The 16,694-nt window shown below is 54.3% G+C and overlaps 1 protein-coding gene across 6 annotated transcripts in view; it reads left to right on the forward strand.

Moving 5' to 3' along the window:
* The window catches only part of CALN1 (calneuron 1), a 159,040-nt gene that overhangs the window by 14,951 nt on the left and 127,395 nt on the right, over positions 1 to 16,694 (forward strand). For 2 of the 6 annotated variants that reach the window (XM_050325666.1, XM_050325667.1), the window contains exon 2: positions 4,973 to 5,177. In XM_050325666.1, coding sequence (XP_050181623.1) covers positions 5,046 to 5,177 — 132 coding nt within the window. In that variant the 5' untranslated portion in view covers positions 4,973 to 5,045. Of the gene's footprint in view, positions 1 to 4,972; positions 5,178 to 14,024; positions 14,283 to 15,288; positions 15,439 to 15,473; positions 15,919 to 16,515; positions 16,528 to 16,694 lie in introns of those variants that run through there. The other 4 variants (XM_050325670.1, XM_050325671.1, XM_050325668.1 and 1 more) reach the window with 4 other exon arrangements.

Here is a 16,694-nt window from a genome sequence, read left to right on the forward strand (position 1 = left end):
ATTGTACCTGCCCTCACCCCCTTCTCCAAGAGGTGAAGTCTGGAGCAGCTGCTGATTTTCATTTCAAATCTTCGGGTTTGGGCTATTAATAAGCCTGGAAAATAACCACATGTTCTCTGAATTATGTAACAGATGTTCAATTCCCCAGGATGAAGAGGTGTCAGCCTGATGGAAGAAGTGATGTGAGGACTTCTCTTTCTTTCCCCTTTGAGCTGCGTTTCTCTTCTTATTAACAAAACTGATTCTCTGCTGGGGGAGAGGCAAAGATAACTCCGCTCACCCCACCCGCTGTGACCCAACCCCGCCATCCCCCCCTCGCTTTGAGCTCATGTTTATGCACTTCTTGCCTCTCTCCAGCGTCAGATTTGGAAGACAAGTGTCATCCAGATCGAAGTCCCATTGAAGGAATGTGTTGTGATGAGGAGCTGCCGAGTGAGTCACTGCTCGTGCTGGCACAGCGCGCTGGGGACGGGCCAGATCCTGACGCTTGGCAGGGAGAGCGGGAAGCAAAGGAGGAAAGGAAACTCAGGGCCAGGAGCTCTGCAGAGCTCACCCAGCCAAGGGGGCTGGGCTGCAAGTGCATTCCTGGTTAACCATTCCAGTGCCACAGCCCCCAGGGAATGGCTGGAGCTGTGTCAGGGCAGGCTCAGGGTGGATCTCAGCAAAAGGTTCTTCCCCCAGAGGGTGGTTGGCACTGAACAGGCTCCCCAGGGCAGTGGGCACAGCCCCAAGGCTGCCAGAGCTGCAGGAGGCTTTGGATGATCCTCTGGGGCACAGGGGGGGACTCTTGGGGCTGGGCCTGTGCAGGGCTGAGGGTTGGACTCCAGGATCCTTGGGGGTCCCTCCCAGCTCAGCACATTCCATGATTCAGTGTTCCCAGCCTCTCTGGGGCAGTGTGGGGTGGGCTGAAGGTGAGGACAGAGGAGGTGTCTGTCTTAGGTTAGAAGTTAAAAAGGGTTTCCTTCTGTCTTCTTTTTGATGATTTATATTTTTTAAGGTTGTTGTTACTGATCTTCCTCTGTCCCAGAGTGAGCACTCCTGGCTCCACATGGGAAAGGTCCTGAGCAGCTCAGGGTGGTTTTAACCAGGATGGCTCTTCCTTGGATCCCTGTTTTGCTGCCTTGCATGAACATTGAGGCCACACCTTGAGTATGAGGCTGCACCTCAGGTCCTGTGTCCAGTTGTGGGCCCCTCATGACAAGAAAGTCATTGAGAGGCTGGAGTGTGGAAGGGAACGGAGCTGGGAAGGGGCTGGAGCAGCAGGAGCAGCTGAGGGAGCTGGGGGGCTCAGCCTGGAGAAAAGGAGGCTCAGGGGGGACCTTCTGGCTCTGCAATCCCTGACAGGAGGGGGGAGCTGGGGGGGGTCGGGCTCTGCTCCCAGGGAACAGGGCCAGGAGGAGAGGGAACGGCCTCAGCTGTGCTAGGGGAGGGGCAGGTGGGACATCAGGAGGAATTTCTCCCTGGAAAGGGTGGTCAGGCGCTGACACAACTTCTCAGGGTAGTGGTGGAGTCCCCATCCCTGGAGGTGTCCAAGGAAGGACTGGAGGTGGCTCTCAGTGCTCTGGGCTGGGGGACAGGATGGGGATGGGACACAAGGGGGACTCCATGGGCTGGGAGGGCTTTTCCATCTCAGTAATTCCAGGATGCTGAGCTGGAGGGAGGCTGTCACCAGTTGTGTGAAGCAAAGCTGAGCAGCCCCTTGGGAGAGCTGTTTGTGGGTGTGGATTGCAGACACGGGGCCCAGGGGCCCACATTTCTGAGGCAGACTGAGGGATGAGCCCCTGCTCGGACAGAGGTGTCTGTGCTCCTGCCATCCCTGAGGGTGACTCTGCTCACACAGCCAGCTCTGAGCTCTGCTGTACCATCTCCTCTTGTTCCAGCATTCCATGCCCTTTCCTCCCGGGAATGCTGCTGGGAAAACGTGGCCCGAGGCAGAACAAGCTGATGGGGGGAAAGTCCTCCCGGTGTTCTGCCCTCTCCAACACTGACGTGACTGTGGGGAAGGGCCCTCCTGGTTCCCTCCCTCTTTCTTCACCTCCTGTACCAGGAGGAGGGAGAAGCTGAAGTGAGGTCCTGCTGAGTGTGAAATCCAGCAGGATTTGGAGTATGCTGGGAATCTCCTGAGCACTGGTATCTAATCTGGACACTTGTGACGAGTCTGGGTCCCCCATGCAAAGAATTGATTGTTGGCCACTTTCAGGTAATAAAAAAGAAACGTGGACCAGATTTGGAATGTTTTCCCCATTTCTCCACAGTTCCCCTTTCCTTGCCCTTCAGGAGCAGTTGACAGCCTTGTACTCTGTGTTATTCACTGCTCACCACTGATTAATGGGCCTCTAATGTCATTACTTGTTTCATTATCCAATCTAGGAGATCAGTCATTATCAAGGAATAAAGAAAAGGCAATTTTTCACTGGCATTAAGTGGTTGGCTGGAGGGGTAAAGTGCAAGGTTCACTTCTCAGAACAGGAGCAAGACACTTATTAGGGAGAAAAACTGCAGTGAAAGTCATCTGTAAGTTTGTACTGCCCAAGGAGCCGAGCTCAGCTGTGGAGGAGCTGTTGCCAAACACAGAGATAAAGGAGAGAGCTCCAAAAAAGTAAGGCCTGTATCAAGAAGGTGCTCTCAGAGGGCTGAGAATAGCAATAATAATTAGAAGTAATAATAATAATACACCTTGGAGGTCAGCCCTGGGTGCTGTGCAATTGCAGACAAAAAGGCAAATAAATCATTGCTTGGAGTTCTCTGTTGGAAGGAAAGGAGCCAGACGGTGGGTGACAGATGGGCAGGAGGGGGTGACAGGGAGGGCACGGCTGGGACACCGGCAGGACCGGGGCTGGCACGGGGCTGGCACAGCAAGGGTAACGAGGGGCATATGTGGGTCACTTGGGGGCACCAGGGCCAGCACAGGGGAAGGGGGAAAGTGCCTGTTCAGAGTGTGAGGAGACTGGGAGCGTTTCATTTTGCAGGTGACTGAAGGCAGAAAATCATGGAATGTGCTGAGCTGGAAGGGACCCCTGAGGAGCATCCAGTCCAACCCTGAGCCCTGCACAGGCCCAGCCCCAAGAGTCACCCACTGCCAGGGACACACATCTCCTTCTTTGCTGCAGCCAGGACAAGCCAGTGTGTCCATGCCAGGACCCTTCATGGCTCGGACTGGTTGACCCACCATCCTGATTCCTTTTGGGAAGAGTGACAGGCCCCCAGGGAATGGCTGGAGCTGTGTCAGGGCAGGCTCAGGGTGGATCTCAGCAAAAGGTTCTTCCCCCAGAGGGTGGTTGGCACTGAACAGGCTCCCCAGGGCAGTGGGCACAGCCCCAAGGCTGCCAGAGCTGCAGGAGGGTTTGGATGATCCTCTGGGGCACAGGGGGGACTCTTGGGGCTGGGCCTGTGCAGGGCTGAGGGTTGGACTCCAGGATCCTTGGGGGTCCCTCCCAGCTCAGCACATTCCATGATTCAGTGTTCCCAGCCTCTCTGGGGCAGTGTGGGATGGGCTGAAGGTGAGGACAGAGGAGGTGTCTGTCTTAGGTTAGAGGTTAAAAAGGGTTTCCTTCTGTCTTCTTTTTGATGATTTATATTTTTTAAGGTTGTTGTTGCTGATCTTCCTCTGTCCCAGAGTGGGCACTCCTGGCTCCACATGGGAAAGGTCCTGAGCAGCTCAGGGTGGTTTTAACCAGGGTGGCTCTTCCTTGGATCCCTGTTTTGCTGCCTTGCATGAACATTGAGGCCACAGCTTGAGTATGAGGCTGCACCTCAGGTCCTGTTGGGCCCCTCATGACAAGAAAGTAATTGAGGGACTGGAGTGTGTTCAGGGAAGGGAACGGAGCTGGGAAGGGGCTGGAGCAGCAGGAGCAGTGGATGGAGCATTTGGATGATCCTCTGGGGCACAGCGGGGGACTCTTGGGGCTGGGCCTGTGCAGGGCTGAGGGTTGGACTCCAGGATCCTTGGGGGTCCCTCCCAGCTCAGCACATTCCATGATTCAGTGTTCCCAGCCTCTCTGGGGCAGTGTGGGATGGGCTGCAGGTGAAGACAGAGGAGGTGTCTGTCTTAGGTAGAGGTTAAAAAGGGTTTCCTTCTGTCTTCTTTTTGATGATTTATATTTTTTAAGGTTGTTGTTGCTGATCTTCCTCTGTCCCAGAGTGAGCACTCCTGGCTCCACATGGGAAAGGTCCTGAGCAGCTCAGGGTGGTTTTAACCAGGATGGCTCTTCCTTGGATCCCTGTTTTGCTGCCTTGCTTGAACATTGAGGCCACAGCTTGAGTATGAGGCTGCACCTCAGGTCCTGTGTCCAGTTCTGGGCCCCTCATGACAAGAAAGTCATTGAGAGGCTGGAGTGTTCAGGGAAGGGAACGGAGCTGGGAAGGGGCTGGAGCAGCAGGAGCAGTGGATGGAGCATTTGGATGATCCTCTGGGGCACAGGGGGTGACTCTTGGGGCTGGGCCTGTGCAGGGCTGAGGGTTGGACTCCAGAATCCTTGGGGGTCCCTCCCAGTTGGGCAGATCCTGTGACTCAGCTATCCCACGGGAGGGAGGTGGGCACATGGTGTGCAGGCACCCTGTGCTGCCGCGCTCCGGCCTGGCATCGATGGCACTGGGCTCATGGCATCACATGAGGATGTTTGGAGGTGCCTTGCCAGCCAATGCCTGTGGATGCTGCAGGTCTGTGCTCTCCCAGCTCCCAGGCTGCAGCTGGAGCCAGCCCTGGCTGCTCCACTTCGCCTGTGGATGCCAACCCTGCCCTGCAAACCCCGTGTCCCAGAGCACACCATTCCCATGGCACTGCCGCATTCCCTGCCAAGCCAGCTTTTATTTCTAGCCCGGCATCTGTTCCAGATGTGGCTGTTCAGTGCTGCACTGCCATTGTTGTCCTGCTCCTCACTGAAAGGCTGCCATGAATTATTGAGAGATGGGCTTTAAATAAATGATAAAGCGGGACCGTGCCTGCACTGAAGTTTCTGTCCACCCCTTCCAGAGTCACACTCCGGGCTTTGATGTCCCCATGATGAGCTCACCCAGCGCCCAGAACCTGCCAGCTCACCCTCCTGATGGGGCTGATCGAGGAGCGAGGAGAGGGGCAGCCCAAGCATGAAGGTGGCCGAGGGGACGAGTCTCCTGGGGAGAAGAAGAAGGAGGAGCCGCAGCAGAGGATGAGACAGCCCGAGTTTCCCTCCTGGCAAGTGCTTTTCTCCTCTCAGATCCCCCTCCCCGGCGGGGGTTGCCTGCACAGGGGTGGGAGGGGGAGGGGGGTGCCAGTTCCCAAGGGTGGGTGCTGGGGATGGCGGTGGTGGGGCTGGGAACGTGTTGGGAATCTCACAGCAAAAAGAAAAAGGATTTGGAGTTAAAATCCTGGAGGAAAACCTCACAGGGACTGAGCACAGACATACCCACACCATCTACGGGCACATGACACCAGGGTAAGAACACTCTGGGGCTGAGGGTCCAAACCACCCCAACCCACCGTGGGTCCAAAGCAGCCTCTCCTCTCTTTGCTGGCTCTCCTCTGGGAAGTCCGAGTGGAATTTTGGAAGCCTGGCACTCTTGGAAATTGATTTTTTTAATTATTATTCCTTCTTTTTTCTTCACCATTTTGAAAAATGGCTTGACTCACAGTTGCATGAGGCTGTGGGGACTCGCAGCAGACCATCTGTTTCAGCTGTTAGCAGTCATTAATTTTTTCATATTTTCTGCTACTTTTGAGACACTTTGGGAGAAAAAAACATGTTCTTGATGGCATTGGAGGACTTCAAAGTCACTAATGCTTTTTTTCTCAGAGAAACAATATACAGGGAATGCAGTTGTTATAAAAGAATTACATTTTTATTGGGTTTTCTAGATGGGGAATTCGTCTCCTGTGGACATGCAGGAGGACAGAGTGTTTATCTCCTTCTCTCCATGAACTTGGCTAAACCTGCACTGCAATGCATGTTCTGAGGAGTATTTTTCTGGGTTAAATCTAAAGCAAGAAAGGCTTTTATTTAAAAAAAAAAAAATACAGGGAGATTTACTTTTAAGCCACTCCATTTCTGGAACTAAGCACTTCCTGATTAAATCAGCCGTATTGTCTCCAGTTATTCTACCCAGAAACTGGAAAATTACTCAACTCCTTTGACAGGTGCTCCCAGCTGATGGCTGGGGTTTGTGGATCCAGTGCTGGGGCATCTGGCATGACAAATAATAGACCAAACTCCTCTACTGACACCGCCCACCCTCCGGCCCTGGCACCTTTGTCCTCAGGCCCTTCCGTCCTCTGGAGGAGAGCTCAGCTCAGCAAAGCCTTGGAGAGCTGTTCTCCCCAGGGCCTTGGTGTGTGGGAGCCCAGCAGGGCTGGCTGGGATCTCCCCACCTGCTTCCCCAGGGCTCGTGGTGCCCCAGCCCGTGGGGTCTGTCCCCGAGCTCCGCTCGCGCCTTCCCCGCGGCTCCCGGGAGGTTTTGGACGCGGCAAAACGACCTCCTGGATTTGAGGGAGCAGGCAGGGCTAGGTGGGATTTTGGGAAGGAATTCTTCCCTGTGAGGGCGGGCAGGCCCTGGCACAGGTTGCCCAGAGAAGCTGTGGCTGTCCCTGGATCCCTGGAAGTGTCCAAGGCCAGGCTGGACGGGGCTTGGAGCAACCTGGGCTGGTGGAAGGTGTCCCTGCCCATGGCAGGATGGGATGAGATGAGTTTTAACCCTTCCAACCCAAACCATTCCACGGTTCTATGATTCCATAATTTAAGGGGTGTTGGGAAATGGAAGGAGGTGCAGTATCTTGCATGGAAATAAGTGATGGGAGATGGTGGCAGCTCCTCCAGAGGATGCTGAGGCCTTTGTCCAGCCATGAGGACCTGGGCTGGTACTGGGCAGAGCAGAGGGCTCTGCACTGGACTCATGGTCGTGTTGGTTTGGGTTGTGCAGCCCTGAAAGGATGTAAAACATGACCCAGGAAGCTCCCAACCTGCTCTTGAGGCTGATGATGGTGGGAGGAGGCAGCAGGATGGAAGCAGAGTGGCTTGACCTGCCTGTGACACCTGGGAAGTGACAGCCAGAGAGCTGTGGAGCATTTCCAACCATCCATTAGGACTGAGGCTTTCAGCAAAATTACAAATACGTGTCCTGGAAAACGCTCCTTGGAGCTGGCCAAGCAGCTGATCTTGGGGTTGGGTGTGGGAGCTGCTTCTTGGCAACTGCTGTGGGGGCTGAACCCCAGTTTGTGCCACTGCAGAGTGAACTGCACTGAGGGGGTGTGGGGTGGTGGGTCCTCCTGTCCCAGTGGTAAACCCAAATGTTCCTGAAGGGCAAAGCAAAGAGTCCATGGGACGTGCCCTGATGGCTCAGCAGCAGCTCTGTGTGATCGATCCCATGTGCATTTCCAAGGATGGATTGGATCCATCTCTTGTCCTTTTCCAGGACATGTCCCATTCCTGCTCTCCTTGGAGCTGGCCAAGGAGCCATTCCTGTGGGTGGGAGTGGAAGGTGCTTCTTGGCAGCTGCTGTGGGGCTGAACCCAGTTTGTGCCACTGCAGAGTGAACTGCACCGAGGGACGTGTGGGGTTTTGGGTCCTCCTGTCCCAGTGGTAAACCCAAATGTTCCTGTAGGACAAAGTAGAGTTCTTAGGACATGCCCTGACTGCTCAGCAGCAGCTCTGTATGATTCCACACGAGTTTCCAGGTATGGATTAGATCCACCTCTTGTCCTTATCCAGGACACGTCCCATCCCTGCTCTCCTTGGAGCTGGCCAAGGGGGACACAGGTGGGTCCTCCTGTCCCTCTGCCTGTGGCACATGATGGTAAACCCCAAATACCTCTGTAGGGCAAAGCAAAGAGTCCATGGGACGTACCCTGATTGCTCAGCAGCAGCTCTCTATGATCCCAAGGGCATTTTCATGCATGGATTGGATCCACCATCCTGACATGTCCCACCCCTGTGTCTCTCTCTCATTTTGTGCCCCCAGTGATGGGGCACAGCCAGTGCCCAGTGGTGCTGCCAGCAGCAGGTGGAAGGAGGAAGGAATTCACATCTGAATTCACATCTGGAGGCTCAGAGATGGTTGGGGCCTGTGTGGTTTTCATTCAAGGCCTTCCTGTTGTCAATTGAGTTAATTAGAATTAAAAAGAAGAAATAAAGAAAGAGAAGCAGGCAGGATGGCAGGACTGGGTTTTGTTTGTTTGGTTTTTTTTTTTAATCAGAGGCCTGGCTTAGAGAGCTACAGAGCCAATTTTCATTTCGAAATTTCCTCTCATTTTCATTTTAAGGCTCCCCCAAAAGAATTTCAAGCTGCAAACTGGGAGGAGGAGGTGTTAGACTTCATAAACCAACCCTCCACATCTATGAATTGACTCAAAAAGCATCTTCTGTTTTGTCCATTTTCTGAAAAGTCCATTTTCTGGACAAATTCGTGATTTTTTCCTTTCAAATAAAAACATTGCTTTTCAAAAAAAAAAAAGAAAACAGCCTGAATTAACCAGAAATAACCTCTCATGTGGATTGGCACCTGGCTGTGGGATGTTGTCCCTCTTTGTCCCACCTGCTGAAATCCTTCACAGGCTTTCTGGGGCTTGGATTGAGGTTTGCAGGTTTGACAAAGAGGGAAGGAAGATGATTAGAGGTCCTGGGGGGTTTTTTGCTCAGGTGGCCCCTGAGACACCCCACTCACAGCACAGGGCACAGCCTGAAAACCTCCACCCAGAGCCCGAGTCAGGTGGAGTAGTGGGAGAAAAGAGAAAAATAGTAGGAAAAAAGAGAGAAAGAAATAGTAGGAACAAAGAAAGATAGCAGGGGGGAAAAAAAAGAAATAGTAGGAATAAAGAAAGAAATAGTAGGGAAAAAGAAAGAAATAGTAGGAGAAGAAAGAAAATGCCAGGAAATTTGCCCATTAACACCCCAGACACAAAAGTCTCAATGGAGCTCTTCCCCCCTGAACCAGCTCCAATGGCTCTGCCTGATGGGAAGTCTAAAAATAAGCCCGTTCTCCACAAACAGCTTAAAGATGTTGAAAATGAAAAGCAACAAAGGCTGGAGAACGTATGAGTCATTAAATTACAGGGCTATCTTTCGAAGAGCACAACAAAACACACACACACACACACAGAAAAAAGCCCCTCCTTCCCCCCCATCTCCCTCCCCAAAGCCCTTGCTGCTGGAATTCATTGGCAGTTCTCTGGGTCTCTGCCCTGTGGACACTCTGTGCTGGTTTTTGTGGGCTCAGAGGGTCGAAACCTCCTCCATTTTCGTGGCCTGATGTGTCAGAGCTGCTCTGGAGGAATAACAAGAGCAAAAGGAGGCTGCTTGTGAGCAGGGGGTTCTTTAACTCCTGCACGTGTGTGTTTCTGCTGAGGTTTGTTGGGAGATGGAACCTCCCTGGATGGGGAGGCTTCCTGCAGGGAAGGGTGTCAGCACACCTTCCCCTTGACAGCACATCCTCTGGCCCCAGAGCAGCCACAAGTGTTTGGCCTCCCAGCTGGGAGCATGCACGTTTTTGTGGGTGTGATCACATTTGTCTCTGGCTTTAGTTTTGGTCAGATAATGCAATTAAAAGGAGTTCTGGGCTTGTTGGTTTTTTTTTTTTTTTTGGTGCCTTCCTGAAGGTCTCATTTCTGTGAGCTCCACTAGGGTGGACTCTGTTGCAAAGCTGAAGCTTTTTCAGCATTTGCAGATGAGCTCAAATCAAAATCTTGGCGTTTGGGGATGGACTGGAGCCAAACCTGTGCCTACATCTGATGTTTGCAGCCAGCCCCAATCTCCCTAATAGGCTGAGCTGAAACCTTGGAGCCAGGCAGATGGTGGGGCTGGAGATGCAAATCTGCCAGTGCTGCTGCAGACCAGACCTGCTGCTGGGGTGTGTGATACCCTCCCTGGGGTCTGGAGGAGCTTGGAATGGGTTAGGTTGGAAGGGACCTTGAAGATCATCCAGTCCCACCCCCTGCCATGGGCAGGGACACCTTCCACCAGCCCAGGTTGCTCCAAGCCCCATCCAACCTGGCCTTGGACACTTCCAGGGCAGGGGCAGCCACAGCTTCTCTGGGCAACCTGTGCCAGGGCCTGCCCACCCTCATCATCAGCACCTTCATCCCTCCTCTTCCTCGCTGCAGGGTGGGGAGGAAGGGCAGGATCTCTGGGAGATCTTGGCCTGTTTCCCTGAGCCCGTTGTGGTCCAAACTGGCTCGTTCCAGGCCCAAAAAAACCCCATTGATCAATAAATCAGTGGGCTGAGTTGACAGGTCCAATAAAAGCTGTGCTCAGTGATCATAAATCCTGGAGCAGAGCTCGCTCAGCGGTGATTTAATCTCGATATTCCGCTCGGAAATGCGCTAATTAAACTTCAGGATAAAGCAGCCAGAGCGAAAAGGAGCTGGATGAAAGAAGTAAAAATAAAAGTTTCTCCTGGAATAATTAGCCATCACTAAAACATGAAAACCCAGGCTAGGGAGCAATTGTGTGCCTTCCACAAAGTGTTTCATCAGAAATAATGGGCTGAAATGAAGCAATCCTAAAAACGAAGGCTGGAAGTTGAAAAACTTATCCCACTCGTGAGAGCCTATTAGGCTGTGAAATGCTCCCCAGGGAGGGGGGGAGAGGCTGTTTCTCAGGACACTGAAGATTGGACTGGACAGAGCCCCCTCCCCAGCACTGTGGGGATGATTGCAGCCCTCCTGCTTCAATGGCCCTCCCCGAGGTTTCATTCCAGAGGGTAGAGCAAAGCCCTTTAAAGCCAATCGAGGCCTTTCTTATCTGAGGGACCTCTAAGTTTGACCCCACAGGCCTTACTTTTAGATACAAGGGATATTTTGAAGGCACCAGCCTCTTCTAAAACCATCCCCTGGCTTGCCCTGCCTCCCCTTGGACACCGAATTTATTGCTGCCGATTCACGGTGCGTTCGCTCCGAATCCCCAACAAAACGAGGACCTTGCCCTGCCTCTGTGGCTGTGGCTTTGCTGAGCAGCTCCCTGGGAGCTGGGAGGGACCCAAATTCCATCAGCCTGACTGGTGTGCGACAGCTTGGTAGTAAATTACATCAAGGGCTAATCCACTTGTTATCAGAGTGACAGCTCAGCGCTGGCGGTGACAACTCCGGCCGGTGCCCACCAGGCACCAACCTGCCCTGCCTTGCATAATTCTGTGTGCTGCTTTGTCACAGTAGTATTATATTGTCTCTCGCTGTATCATTTTCAGGAGGGTGATGGGAATCTCCCAGGGCTCATTCCTGAGGCAGCCCTTTCCTTCCCTCTCCCACTGCTTCCCCCCGGGAGCTGCCGTGGCACCCAGGACAGCCCCATCACAGGGGGTGACACCATCAGCTCTGTATCATAACACAACAGAGAGTTTGACACCACCAGAGCTCTATTTTAACAACAACAACAAAAAAAACCAGAAAAAAAGGGCCATGGGCTGCTCTTATTTATGTGGGTACAAGTTTGGAGAGATCCTGGATCTATTTAGGGATTAATGAGGACTCGGTCGTTTAACGATTTTTAATAATAAATGTATAAACTTAATGGATTTTCCAGCTACTGTTTTCAGCCATGAAGTTTGGAACCTTTTTGGGTTAATGTTTTCCAGAGCTGGAGGAGAGGAAATTAGCTAAAGGCAGGGAATAATGGTCACAAATGAGGGGTTTGGCCCCCACTTCATTCACATGAACAGTCCAGATGGAGCTGAGGGAGTGGCAGGGGAAAGTTTCCTGATGGATCAAGAAAACAAAAAGGAAAGGAATGAGAAGAGATTGACCTGAGTTTTATCCTGATGAAACATTTGGTCCCATCATCCACCTTCCACTGCTGTTGTTGAGGGCCAGGTTGCTGGGCATGGAAATGCAAATAAATTTATAAAAATTGTTAAATTGCAAGATTTAGCCAGGCCTGAGGGACCTGGACCATGGCTAAATTCCTGAATTTCCATCAGGCCCAGGGATTGGGAGCAGGGACTGTCCTGGCACTGGGCAAGGGGCATCAGGATGCAGAAATGCCAACCTCAGGCAGGACAGCTGAGCTGGTGAAGCACAAATAGTTTAATATCGGTGGGGATGGGATTTGTGTTCACACAGGGAAGCAGAGCAAGCCAAAAATCCCTCTGCCCCTGGTTCCTGAGCTGGAGATCATGTTCCTTCTGATGGTAAAATCCCAGCGTGGGGAGCACTGTGACCCACGAGGCTGAAAGGAAGGAGACAGGAAGGATTTTACATCAGAAAAGTACAACAGAGACAAGATGTGAATTAAACACCTTTGAGCCATAAAATCCACACCCTGAAGGCTTTGTTTGATGCTTTACACGACTGTGGGAGTGTTGCTGTCGGTGACGGGTGTCTCTCCAGGCTGTTTTCCAGATCCAATTGAGGCAATTTTAGATGTGTTGGGCTCCCATTAAGACTCTCCTGCAGTCAGCTGCTCTCCCCAGCACAGCAGCTCGCCATGTTTTTAACCCAAATTGTCCCAAGTGTCTGAATTCCCCCCCTCTGGAAGTGCCCTGGGGCAGCCCCCCCCCCCCAGGTTTGGAGGGTCCAGCGGGTTTGGGCAGTGATCCAAGGAGTGTGTGCCTCAGATGCATTCCAAAGGGGACTGGAGTGTCAAGCAAGCTCCCCAGAGCTCTGGGAACATGCTGAAGGTGACTGCAGCAGGGACAGGCTGGGGTGGGAGTTTTAGCTCAGCTGAGAAGCCCAGGGAGGTGCTCAGCAAGCCAGGAGAAGAGCTTTCCTTCAGGCACTTGTTCTTTCATGATGGAGAAGTCCAGGACACTCTGGACATGTCACAATCAGTGATTTGGATATCCCTGCTCTGCTCCTCTGCCTTCAGCATCAAGGAGAGGGTCAGGCAGGCTGGGGGGATGTTGGGTTCAGGGAGACACAAAGGAGACCGTGCAGATGGGGTTTCTTCTCCTCCACTGCTGTTGGCCAAGAAGGCCAAGAGATTCTGGCTTCTATCAGCCACAGTGTGGCCAACAGGAGCAGGGCACTGAGGTCACTGTGCTGGCACTGCTGAGGCACCACCTCAAATCCTGGGCTCAGTCTGAGGCCTCTCACTTCAAGAAAGACACTGAGGGGCTGGAGCGTGTGCAGGGAAGGGAAGGGAGCTGGGAAGGGGCTGGAGCAGCAGGAGCAGCTGAGAGAGCTGGGGGGGCTCAGCCTGGAGAGAAGGAGGCTCAGGGGGGACCTTCTGGCTCTGCAATCCCTGACAGGAGGGGGGAGCCGGGGGGGGTCGGGCTCTGATCCCAGGGAACAAGGGATGGGATGAGAAGAACCACCAGGGGAGGCTCAGGTTGGACATTAGGAAAAATTTCTTCATGGAAAGGATGGTTGGGTCCCAGCATAGGCTGCCCAGGGGAGTTATCATCCCTGGGTGTGTTCAAAAAATGTGTGGATGTGGCACCTGGGGACATGGCTTAGTGGTGGCCTTGGCAGTGCTGGGCTAATGGTTGGACTTAATGATCCTGGAGGTCTTTTCCAACCTTAATGATCCTGTGATTCTAAAAAAAGGAACTGGCAGCTGAACCCCCCTCCCTGCCAAGAAGAGACCTGGAGGGCCTTTGGAGAGCCAACTTCCCGAGGGGCTCAGCCCCCCAAGAGCGATTTCTCCCTGGAATTCAAGGAGTGTTTGGATGATGCTCTGGGGCACAGGGTGTGACTCCTGGGATGGGGCCGTGCAGGGCCGAGGGCTGGACTCGAAGCTTCTTGTGGGTCCACCTCGGCACATTCTGTGTTCCTGTAATCCCCGCGGGTCGCGCCTTTCCCCGGAGGTGCAGTGGGAGCAGGGAAGGGGGGGGGGGGCCGGACCCTCTCGGTGCGCGCAGCATCCCGGGGGTGTTCGGGGCTGGAGGGCGGGGATGAGGGGGCGGCCGGCACCGAGGCAGCGGCGATGAAGGGGTTATTGAGGAGGGGGGGCCCTGCCGCAAGGTTGGCCGCGGCGGAGGGTGGTCCCAGCCGGGCGCTGCGCCGCCGCCCTGGCCGGGGGTGCCGGGGGGAGCGCGGCGCGGCGCGGCGGGGCTCGGGCTGCGCTCGGGGGGCTGCGGGGGCCATGGGGCGCTGAGCCGGGGCTGCCGCGCCGCGCCGCACCCCTCCTCCTCCTCCACCGCCGCCAGCACCCCCTCTTTGCGTTTCGTTTCTTCGCTCCTTTTCTTTGATTCCATCCGTTTTTCGTGGGGGTTTTATATATATATTTTTCTCTCTCTCTCCGCCATCCTCGCCGCCCAGATCTCTCTCTCTCTGTGCCTCCTCCCTCCTTTGGATAAGTCGGCTAAAGGAGAGATCTGGAGTGGGGAGAGGGGGGATAGTGGAGCCGAGCAAACCTGTGGCGGAGGAGCCGGCGGGTGGAGAGGTGAGTCGAGGAGGTGGCGAAGGATGGGGAGCAGCGGGTGCCCCCCAGGCGGGGAGGGGAGGGTTGGGAAGGAGCCGGCCGTGCCAACGCAGTGCCCTCCCCTGCCCGGCTGGGGGGCACCCGCTGCTCCAGCGGGGACCGACCTGTTGGGGGGTTCATCCCACCCTCCCAGCGCTCAGACGGGGCGGGAGCTGCGCCGTCCCCCGCGGGGCACAGCGGGGTCCGCGGGCGGCCACGGGGGGTCTGCGGGTGTGGATGCTCGGGATGCTCATCCCTTCCCGGCGGGAACACTCGGTACCCCATCCCCTGGCGTGTGCGGCTGATTCCCGGTTTCCACCCCCGCCTCTCCCGGGCTGTGTGCGGCTGTGGGCGCGCACACGGGTGTTTGTGGAGTTGCCATGGAGCAGCAGAACAGCACTTTTGCTGCCCAGAAAACCTTTTTTCTTAATTTCTTGGCCCTCTCCCGGTTCGCGCCGTGGGTGATGTAATGAGAGCTCGGTGTCTATGCGGTGTCCTGCTCCTGTGGAGTTCCACGGGAATGGAGAGCCCAGAGCAGAGGGAGCAGCCGCCATCTGTTTGAATAGATGGGTCCTAATGAATCTGTCAAAACCGACAAACGCCCTCGACAGAGGAATTTGGCCCCGAACACCTCCTGATGCCGCTGTCGGCAACCAAAAGGCTCCCGGAGCGAGAGCCCTGCCTGTCACCCAGCTCCTGCCTGGAGCTGTAATTTATTCAGCCCATCCCCGTTTTATTTCAGCTCTAATTTCAAGGCCAGGTTTAACACCTGATTTGCAATGATTGCCTCCTGATTTCCCCGCCGAAGGGCTGCACTGAGGGCGGCTGAGCTGCCGCGGTGTCCTGAGCGTGAGCTGTTCCTCCTGTTACTCACCAGCAGCTCAGACCTTTTCCACCCACCAAGTTTGAGTGTTTCCCGTGGAGCAGCTGCCTCCCCCCGAGCACCCGCCGCGCTGTGTCGCACTAATTCACCGGGTGCCTCGCAAGCTTTGCCTCTCAGTGGCTTTTGGAGAGTGTTGGAAGTCGGCAGGATCCAGATGGGCTCCGTCGGGAATGCTAGCGGGACGGGAGCGGCGCCGGGAGCGGCTCGCTGAGCTCTGGCCGGGCTGGGCTCGCCTGGAACTCCGCGGGAGGAGAGGTGTGTGATCCCGGGTGGCTTTGCTGGACTCCACGAGGATCTGCTCGGTGCCTGGGAAACCGAATTCCCCCATTGTTCAGCTGTAAAATAGCTGCACCAGGTCGTGATTGGCAAAGGACTGGATGCCCAGGTTGCTTACATCACGTAGGCAGCTGCCACCGAAATGACACACTTGATTGAAGGCCAAAAGAACCATATACGTAACTGCCTGTGATTAAGCTCCATATGATGCCTCAGAGCAAGTAAAAACCCCTCCTTCATCTCATCTTGCTTGTAACGAGACAGCCGTTGCAGGGATATCATTTGGGTCATGTGGTGGCTTTTGGGGGTTTTTTGGGGTTGTTTTGGGCTGGGTTTTTTTTTGCTTCTGGCTGTAAACTTCCATGACCTGCACCAATCTGCTGTTGCACCCTTGCGTGATGCCCCATGAGAGCCTGGTGCTGTAGGTGTGCTGGTAGCTGGGAATACAGATTTTATCAGGTAAGAGCTCCCAATGCCATCATCTTTTTTTATCAAGGAATATTCCAGCTTGTTTCTTCTGGGGAGGGAGAGGGTCCTTGCATGCACCCTGATCCGCGCGTGCACGGTGGGACTTTATTTCTGGGAAGGGTTTGGCAGGGGAAGGTTCATCTTTGCAGTGCTGGGAGTCCTGGTGGGGCTTAACTATTTCCTCAGAGGATGCACTGGACCTGTAGCCAAATCCTCTCTGCACTGCACCTGTAGATAAAGGCTCTGCTCTGACTCCAGGGAGGTGGTCTGTGTGTCTCCGGGCAGAATCCGATCGGGAGGTGAGGGATAGGGAAGGGTGGTGGATCCTGGCCAAATCCTGCTCCAGGTGAAGCTTCCAGGTGGTGTAAGGACCTCGGGGGTCTCTGCAGGGAGGGGTCTGCTCGTGTATCCTCAGTGGTGTGCAGACCTCTCCTGGTTTTCTCACAACACCTTCCTTAACTTTCCGGAGGGGCAGGATCAGGCCGGGGCTCGATCCTGTGAACTGGTGTCAGCGGGGAACAAAAGCACTCTGCAAGCCCTGCCATCGAATCCCAGGGCAAAACTTGGCTTGAAAAGGGGAAACCACAAACCACTTGAAGGGTAATGGCCCAAATTTAACCAAAACCTCATTTCTTCCCTGTCTCAGCGGGGTGGGGAGTCGGGGTCGTGCCTCCTCACTCCAAACTCACACTCTTCATTGTCATGCAGGTTTTGTCCAATCATAATGTGCTGGAGGATTGTGCTGATGCAGCTTATTGCTACCAGTT

This window comes from Myiozetetes cayanensis, unplaced genomic scaffold (assembly GCF_022539395.1).
Source record: "Myiozetetes cayanensis isolate MyiCay16 unplaced genomic scaffold, myiCay2020 scf30, whole genome shotgun sequence".
Lineage (NCBI taxonomy): Eukaryota > Metazoa > Chordata > Aves > Passeriformes > Tyrannidae > Myiozetetes > Myiozetetes cayanensis.